This window comes from Miscanthus floridulus, chromosome 1 (assembly GCF_019320115.1).
Source record: "Miscanthus floridulus cultivar M001 chromosome 1, ASM1932011v1, whole genome shotgun sequence".
NCBI classification, from domain to species: domain Eukaryota; kingdom Viridiplantae; phylum Streptophyta; class Magnoliopsida; order Poales; family Poaceae; genus Miscanthus; species Miscanthus floridulus.
In genome coordinates, this window is record NC_089580.1 from 178,840,927 (window position 1) to 178,850,075 (window position 9,149).

The 9,149-nt window shown below is 47.6% G+C and overlaps 1 protein-coding gene across 1 annotated transcript; it reads right to left on the reverse strand.

Annotated features, from left to right (window-relative positions):
- Nucleotides 1-3,906: 3,906 nt before the first annotated feature.
- Nucleotides 3,907-5,814, reverse strand: LOC136503763 (allene oxide synthase 2-like). Its single transcript, XM_066498739.1, has one exon. The coding sequence runs from the start codon at nucleotides 5,637-5,639 to the stop codon at nucleotides 4,194-4,196; it is 1,446 nt and encodes a 481-aa protein (XP_066354836.1). The 5' UTR covers nucleotides 5,640-5,814; the 3' UTR covers nucleotides 3,907-4,193.
- Nucleotides 5,815-9,149: the final 3,335 nt, after the last annotated feature.

The following is a 9,149-nucleotide window of genomic DNA, read 5'->3' on the forward strand; positions in this document are numbered from 1 at the left end:
AGAAGATGGCAACATTGTTCCAGAGTTGGAAGAAGACATTGTATAAAAAGTTTATCTTGAAGAATGCTACGCCGAATTACAATGCTAAGGCGTTTGTCAAGTTGGAGTCCCATTGGGATGCCTTCGTAGAATACAAGACATCCCAAGACAGTGAGGAACGTGTGATGAGGAATCGGCAGAATGCCCGACAGAAGCAATACCATCATCGCATGGGATCAGGTGGTTATAAAAGTGCTATTCCCAAGTGGCAGAACCTAGAAGCAGAGATTACTGCCAAGGGAATCATATCTGAAACAATAGAGAAGAACTGGCCTCAACGCGCGAAGAATTGGTTCTACGCTCATGGGGGAAGCCTAGACCCAGACACTGGCAAGCTAATTTTCGGCCAAAAATTGAGAGAGCAACACAGAGACTAGCTCGTGCTAGGGAAGAAGCTAATAGTGGTGTTTTCAAGCCCAATAGAGAGAAGGATGAATTGACATATGCCCTAGAGAATCCCGAACACGGTGGTCGAACAAGAGGCTATGAGACAGTTCTGTGGCTACACGCATTCCTAGTAGACAAGGATACGTACAGAAGCTGCCAGAGAAAGAAGGATGAGGAGGCAGAACGAATCCGTGCATTGGAGCAATTTGTTGATAAATCACGACAAGCATTGCTTGAATCACGTGAACGAGAAAAATCTCTTGAGGCAAGAATGCAGGAGGAGATCTAGAGGCAAGTGTAGCTAGCAATGAGTCAAATGCAATCGCAATCAACGCCGGGAGTCACCATTAGCCCCGTTGGTCAGATAAAAAGCAGTTGTGCTTCTACGGAGCTGTCAGTTATTCAAGACGACGCTAGGTTGCGCTTTCCTGTTGATGACATTACCGAGCCTCTAACAACATGTGAGCTGCACATTCCAGATGGTAATAATGCATCAATCATGGTGGCTGTCGGGGTTGTATCTCCAATAGACTGAACGAAGACACCAAGAATCCATGGGTCAATTATTCAACCTGGATATGCTAGTGTCTCGGTCGATAGAGTGCTCAAAGGTTACAGCAATGTTACTCTTGACATTGAAGGCGGTGATGGGGAGAAGACACTAGGAGAAGCAGAGAAGACATTTATTCAATGGTGCAAACGCTTCATCATCATTCCTGGGGCACCATCGCTTCCCCTACCTCACCCTAGGTATGAATGAAAGTGAATGAAATATTATTTTCCATTAATTTTCTATTAACTTAAAAAATAATTGACACACAACTTATTTTTGTAGCAGGGTCTCCCCCAGCCTAGCCTAATCATTCATTCCCCATCTCATCACAGCGTCGCGGGGGGTGAGACGACTTCATCCCCATGGTGATCGCTAACTCCTACACCGGCCCCATCGCCTCCGCAACGATCTCCAACTCCTACACCGGCCCCACCACCTCCACAACGATCTCCAACGCCTCCACGCCGGTCTCCACCAACACCGGCCACATCGTCTCCACGCCGGTCTCCAACACCGCCCCCACCCCCTCCACAGCGACGCACTACAAAGACGTTTAAGGTCCCGGCGGCAAAGAAGACCCTGAGAAAAAGAGTTATTTCTCAAGAAATACTTTCTGAAAAGACTAATGAGCAAATAGCAGCTGAAGAAGACAAAAAAGTGAAAGATTTTTTTATAGATACCAAAAAGAAGAGTCAAGCGAAGCTTAAGGAGAAGCCATACTTTTACCTACCACGAGAGGTGCTGAGGCAGAAGGTCGATGCTCATAAGAAAAAGATGATTGAACTTCGTAAGCCTTCACCACTATCAGACTATGACCGCTCCCTCGTGAAGTCACATGATGCAGATAAGAAAAGAAAAAGAGCATTAGGGAAGGATGTCCCACAGCTCGGACAACAGAAGCAACCAATGCAAAATCTTGTTGTTGCTAATCAATATGGTTCCAACATAGAAGTCTATCGACCAGACAACTCTGGAGAAGTGTCGGTTTAAGCCCTTAATGCTTTTTTTCAAGATACTGGTTTAACCTTGGATCAATTGACAGGTAAAGCTCCAATCCAGAACCTAGAAGTTGATATCTGGAAGACTTATAAATATGACAAAAGTCTGTACAACCCTACGGCTCTGAATGAATTGGGTACGTAAATGTACTTGCTTAACAAGTGGTACATGCAGGCGTGTGGCAGGGGTGAGCAGTGGATCTTTGTCAGATTTAGAGACCATCATTACTTCCATGGCGATGACATCTTACATATTAGTTTCGAAGAATTGCATCAACTATACCACATGGACGCTCTAGACAAATCAATCATTAGCTCCTTTTGTTTATAAGTGATTCTTACTTTTATTTAATAAACTCACTTCCATGCGTACGTGTATATAATTATCTTCACATGTAACTTATATTTATATACAGATTCCATATGTCAGAGCTCCAAAAAATACAAGACACCAGTGTTGGCTTCATTGATCCTTATATCGTATTCAAAACCGGTATTATTGTCAAGGAGCGATGGGTATCTGAAGCACAGGAGAATATCATGATGTTCTTTGTGAAGCAACACGACAAGACAACAATACTTTTTCCGTACAACTTTGAGTAAGTGTTAATAATAATGTAGTCTACACATTTTATGTAATATCAATACAACTTATATGCATGTATGTGTGTGTATAAACCAATACAGTTTTCACTGGATACTCAATTTGTCATTGAGTTAAACTCAAGTCGGTTACTAATCTTTGACTCGTTGAGAAAAGAACGAGCACTATACCAAGATATGATAGACATTATCCAGGGGTAATTTCGATCTCTCGCGCACAACTATTATTGAATAGACTTTGCCATAATTTATTAACGATCGTACATTATTGGTCGCACAGGGTTTGAAAAGAGTTTATTCGGCAACATCGCAAGGATTGCAAGGCACCGCTTAATGTAGTTGAAATACCAGTAAGTTGTACTATATACACTTCCCCACGTGTTTAATTACTATATCGTACTTCAATTTACGTGTGAGATGATGGGAATAATCTTCTTCTTATACAGTGGTGTTTGCGGCAGGAACCAGGTAATAACTTGTGTGGATACTACGTTTGTGAATTTATCACTGCGCACATAAGAAGAACTCCTGAAGATGTCCTCAGAGTACGTATATATCAATTTTTATTTATTTTTAAATGAATATATATGCATACATGTGTATTAATACTTTTCCTTTTATTTCAAATGCAAGACTGAATGGTTGAAACGAAGGGTCATGCAAAAAGACCATCTGAAAGCAGTTCAAGAGTCAATAGCAGGATATCTTCTAGAAAAGTGCTAAATCCCAACGGCGAGTTCTACTTTGATCCTAAGGAATAAATGATGTAAATTAAATATTTATTGATATCGTTATTTTCGAGAACAAGATTATGAAAGTGTTATATATATATATATATATATATATATATATATATATATATATATATATATATATATATATAATATATATATAGTTTCATACTTTATTCGAATATAATAATGCTCAAGATAAGAATTATATGTAATTATACGCATGCGTGTATTTATATTAGCAGCGTAGAATACGTACATAAAAACATATTATATATTAAACAAATACGTGTAACTGAACTGAAAACAAATTAAACAAAAAAAAAGAAAAGAAACCTTTAGTCCCGGTTGGGGTTACCAACCGGGACTAAAGGGCGCCAGGTTTGCTCGGCTGGAGGGCCTTTAGTCCCGATTGGTGTTACCAACCGGGACTAAAGGTCTCTCTTTAGTCCCGGCTCGATAACCCGGGACTAAAGGTTCCACCTTTAGTCCTGGGATCGTTGTCTCGGCACGGTAATCGAAACTAAAGGCTGTTACCGCCCGAGACAACAAGTCCATTCTGTAGTAGTGGCTTGTGGCCTAGATTTCTTTGTGAAAGATAAGATTTTTGGAGCAAATTTATGCAACATGGCAACATGCATTACAAAAGCGTCAAACGCCTCTAACCACACGTACGTGAAGAGAAGAGAGAGAGAAATCTTAAGCCTATTCGTTTGATCGTAAACGATCGTGGAGTATAAACTAGAACAATATTTTTCTCTCGTACCAAACAAGCCAACAGTGATAATCCACGATAGCCAAAACGAACAGGCTTACAAGCGGAAAAAGGGAACGAAATATAATAGGAAATGGGACCCTCCAATCATATCCAACCAATGACGCTTACTCGCTGCCCGGACCGGTGGTAGCTTTCGTCACGCCGGTGAAGACGACACTTGTGCCGAGCAGCTCCGTGCCGACCTCGGCGGTGAAGGTATCGTAACGGAGGAAGAGCTCGACGAGGAAGAGCCTGCCGACGAGCACCACAAAGTTCTTGCCGGGGCACTGCTTGTTGTCGACGCTTGGGTTCTCGGTCTCGCGGCCGTTGGACCAGTACACGTACTGCAGCAGCTTGCTGCCCTCCTCGCCGACGAACCGGTCGGGCACGAACTCCTTGGCCGTGTCGCCGAACACGCGGGGGTCCCTGGTGGCGCACGGCTGGTAGCCGAACAGCATCTCGCCCTTCTTCACCTGGAACACGGCGTCGTGGCTCTCGATCTGCAGGTCCTTCTTGGCGTGCCCGTACTGGAACTTGACGGGCGGGTCCAGGCGCAGCGACTCCCACACCACGGACTTGGCCAGCTCCATCTTCTCCACCGCCGCGAGGGTGACCTTGCCGCCGGCCTCGGCCACGGCGCCGCGGATCTCGGCCACCAGCCGCTCGTGGAGCTTCTCGCCGGCGCTGGCGACGTTGGCCAGGAGGCCCGGGAACAGCACCTTGAGCCCGCCGTAGCTGTTGAAGGTGGTGGCGAAGAGCAGGTTGTGGCAGGCCTCCACGCGCGACAGGCCCAGTCCCTCGGCGGTGTCCAGCGCCTGCTTCGCCGCCGTGGAGAAGTACTTGTACAGCGCCCTGTAGTCGCCCTTGACGAGGAAGGGCGGGAGGTGGAACGTGTGCAGCAGCGGCTCCTCGAGCACCATGGGGAGGCCGAGCGTGACGAGCGGGTGGAGCTGCCAGATGAGCCACTTGGCCGCCTTGGTCGGCCCGCCGCTGCCGAGGTCCGTCGCCGAGGGCCGCACGCCGAAGTAGGCCTCGCCGATGAAGTCGAAGGAGGTGACGTCGTTGAGCTTGTTGAACTCGGCCTTGCCGCCCTTGGCGAGCTCCGACTCGACGGTGGCGAGCAGCGCGGAGAAGTTGGAGCGGAAGGCCGGGATGACGTCGTCCTTGCGGGAGAGCAGGAGGGAGAATAGCATCTGCTTCACCTTGGTGTGGGTGGGCTCGGAGGGGTCGAGGTAGGAGCAGACCCGGTAGCCGCCGGTGAGGGAGGTGGAGGGCATGTAGGTGCCCGTGAACAGGTCCTTCTTCTCCACCTTGTCCATGTCGAAGAGCACGGGGAAGCTCTTGGCGTCCAGGACCGCCACCACCCGCGGGTCGCGCGCCATGAAGGGGCCCGGCGGCACGTTCATGCGCACCACGGTGGAGCCGTAGCGCTCCACGCGGGACTCGAAGTACTTGTCCTGCCCCTGGAAGTAGTAGAAGTCGAGGCGGTCGCGCACGGCGCCCACCAGCGGCAGCCCGTAGCTGCCCGGCAGCTCCTTGGGGGCGCTGGAACCACCATCGGAGCTCGCCATAGAGGCTTGGATGCTTGCTTCCGATCCGATCCCCTTACAAAAAAAACTCGACCTCTCTCGCAAATCGCAACTAGCTAGCTAGCTGCTTGGATGCTCGCTTCTCTCTAATCGATCGCTGTGGGCTCTGCTCAAATTCGATCGTCCCCTTCACTGCAAGGGCGTTTGAAGGTTTCCGGAGGACTGTGCGTGTTGGGTAACGCAAGGGCGGGGGTACAAATAGCCCGGCTTGGCGCGCGGGAGAGAGGGCCGTGGCAACTTGGACCACATGCTACTGGTACGTGTGTTCCGCGTGCGCCTTGGGCCCTTGCTTGGCCTGTTGTGGCCCGGTCCAGCTACAGTAATACTGGTGGCACGGGGCAGCGGTGAAGATCTCGACGGGGCAGCGGCAGATCGACATCGAGGGCCGGGGTGGCATGGGTGAGAACGGTAGCGCCTTGGGACGCGTTTCTCCCGCTATCTAGCGTGCTTTCGGTACGTCCATGTCCTCCCTTGGCGCTGTTAGTGCGATGACCGGCCGCAAGGGTGGGCGGCCGGACGGGTGATGTGAATTTCAGTTTTCAACCAGAAATAACTTCGTGCAAGTGCAAGTCCATCGCGAGATAGGCCCTGTTCATTTCAACTTATTGGTCGTACCGTTTCAACGAAATAAGAGTGTTTTTCTCTCACAACAAATCAGAATCAGCATCAGCCATTTTTCTAGCTAGCCGAACAGGCCCATAAACTTAACGCCCAATGAAAGGTCGTCGTCGAGCTGCGATATATAAACTACTCTTAGATTTGCATATATAGTTTGGGATCCAAGCAACCAAGCAAGTGGGGGAAATCATGCACAACTTGACGTGATTTCTTATGCTCACCCGATGTTAGATCAGTACTACGAGCAAGTATACTAAGCGTTTTTCAGCCGGCGGGAAGAGATCCACGTCATACAAAAAGCAGTCACGTTAGTAGACTGGGGAGCGGGCGTTAAGCTCTTCGCCTGTATGCAACACATGTTATACGAGTAAAAAGGTTCTCTTGCTTTCTCTTGCCTAATTCGGGGTAGATGTACAACACAGCAAATCATTTACAAGACAAGTATTAAATACTTATCTCTCTAGTAGAGCCATTCAAATAGCTAACCTATAATACTAGTTGACTATGGTCATCTCTTTAGTAGAGCCATTCAAATAGCTAACCTATAATACTAGTTGACTATGGTCTGTTCGCTTATTGACTGATATATTATGAAAAAAAAAATACTATTTATTAACCGAAAAAATATGACTTATAAATCAAACGGACGTTAGATTCTAACGCCACCGTTCCCCCAATCTCCCATTATCGTCGTTGACACAAGGCCGGAGTGGTGACTCGTGACTCGTGAACCACCTGCTTCGAGCTGTAGCATCAGAGCGAGCAGTTGCAGATCCCTTTTTGACCACTAGATGCCGTGCCAGCCGAGTCGTCGCGCCAGAGTTTTTGCTTCGTTGCTGACGATTACCCGGCTCCCAGAATTCAACCACCCTCCGATCTCCACGATCTCGTGCTGCTCAAATACACCTCGTCCTGGACTTTTTGGCAAGGCGGCGCCGTGCATGCGGTGGTGAATCCGTCCCGGCGGCGTCCCCTCCCCTCCCCTGCACTGCGCGGCTGCGGCATCCCTGTGCGTACACCTGTGCGGTAGTAGATAGGACAGTTAACCGGGCGGCGAGTCAAGGAGAACCTGGACCGGAGCAGCAGCAGCAGCAGTTTGCGACCTGCCTGATGGCGATAGAACCGCACGCGGAAACTGATGCCTGGAGTAGAAACGCAGATACCGGCCGTTAGGAAATTCCAACACGGAAAACCGCCGCTGCTCATCCGTGTACTCCTTAAGAGAATCGTGTACTACTCTACGCAGAGTATGTCGTGATACTGATGCCAGGACCCGAGAACCATGGCCATGTTTGTTTTATAATCCGTATTTTTCGGCTTGTTTTTAGTTAGAACAGTGTTTTTCTCTCCCAACAAATCAATCGGAATAGTATTTCGATTTTTTTTTTCCAGTGAAGCTATATTTCTACTCTATGCAGGAACTGGATGCTAGTTGACCTGCTGCAAGATTGCGCATGCGTAGGGTGTCGTCGAGATTTTCCTATCACGGGCCGGGGTACTGACGTGAGTGCGAAATGCTGTCGATTTGTGGTGCACCAAGTGTCGACGGCTACTGATTTTCTGCAGCCACGGTGCTTCAGCTGATCTCCGGCCTGTTTGTTTGGGTTTGTATTTTTTCCAGTTAACGAATAGTATTTTTCTCACGTATCAACAGAGAAGGCCAACTGAGAGCGGCATCTCACGCCTCATGGTTCTCATGGTGGATAAGCCGGCTAATTTGTTATGAGAGAAAAATATTATCTATAACTAGATAAGTTTAAGTGAAAAGTCTGACGCCAGGAATTTGTTTCCGCCAGATCGTTTCTTTTTTGACGTGCGGCCGTGTTATATATAACATAGGAGTACGGTTCTACATAGCTGGTTTATTTTGGAGTTGCATTCTCCAGTGATCTGATGATAAGACTCATTGACTGTATGATCCGTGTGGTACCGTGGCAGCATCACGGAGAGAACGTGCACGTATAAAATTAAGATTGCTGTATGAAAGAACGAGGCAAAATTAGGTTTGGACTGAAGAGCTAACTAACCGCAGTCTGACCAGTCGTTAATTACCTTCCACGGCTGTCATCCACGTATCAAACAACTCATGTGCATCATATGATTAATATTAGTAGTGCACTATGGGCTTAGCATAAACATAGATTTCAATGCTTCATATTGGTCCATATGGTGGTTGTATGATTTACGGGGACTCTATAATTATGTTACATGTCACGAGCATAGATCTAGTGAGATATACATCGTCCATCTCAAAATAAATCAACTCTTAAAATCACCATAAGTTATATTATTTTAAATTTGATCAGCTTTATAGGAACAAGAATAATAACATTTAAGACACCTAGGGACGACAATTATGCGGACTGTAAGTCAATCCGGGCCGGTGAGAGATGCATACAGTGGCTCCATTATCGATATCCACTGTATGCATGATTGTGACAGGAATGAGTTGCGTGATTGATGAGTGCTAAGTAAGGCCACAATATCCACCCAAATCGTTCACTTCCACGCGTGCTAATAAAGTGACGGCCGGTGCTGTGCAGGTTTACTGAGTGCTAGGTAGGACCGGAAGTAGCTTTTGGTGATGCCGGTGAAGACCACCTGGCACCGAGCGGATCTTTGCCGAACTCGGCGGTGAAGGTGTCTTAGCGGAGGAACAGCTCCACGAGGAAGAGCCTGCCGACGAGGATCACCTGTAAGAATCATATAGCACCTCTGTAATATAGATGAAGGGTAAGCCTCTTATTTAGATGGGGAAAATCTTGATGTATCTCACTTTAGGTCATCATTCGATCTATGGCGCCGCAGCGGCTTGACGCCGGTACCGTGGCGTCGTGGTGGCGATGTCCAGTGGTGACGGTGACCTGAGTCCAG

Bases quoted from the DNA above. Each gene is read 5' to 3' on its own strand.
- LOC136503763 (XM_066498739.1), bottom strand. From the start codon at position 5,639: ATGGCGAGCTCCGATGGTGGTTCCAGCGCCCCCAAGGAGCTGCCGGGC.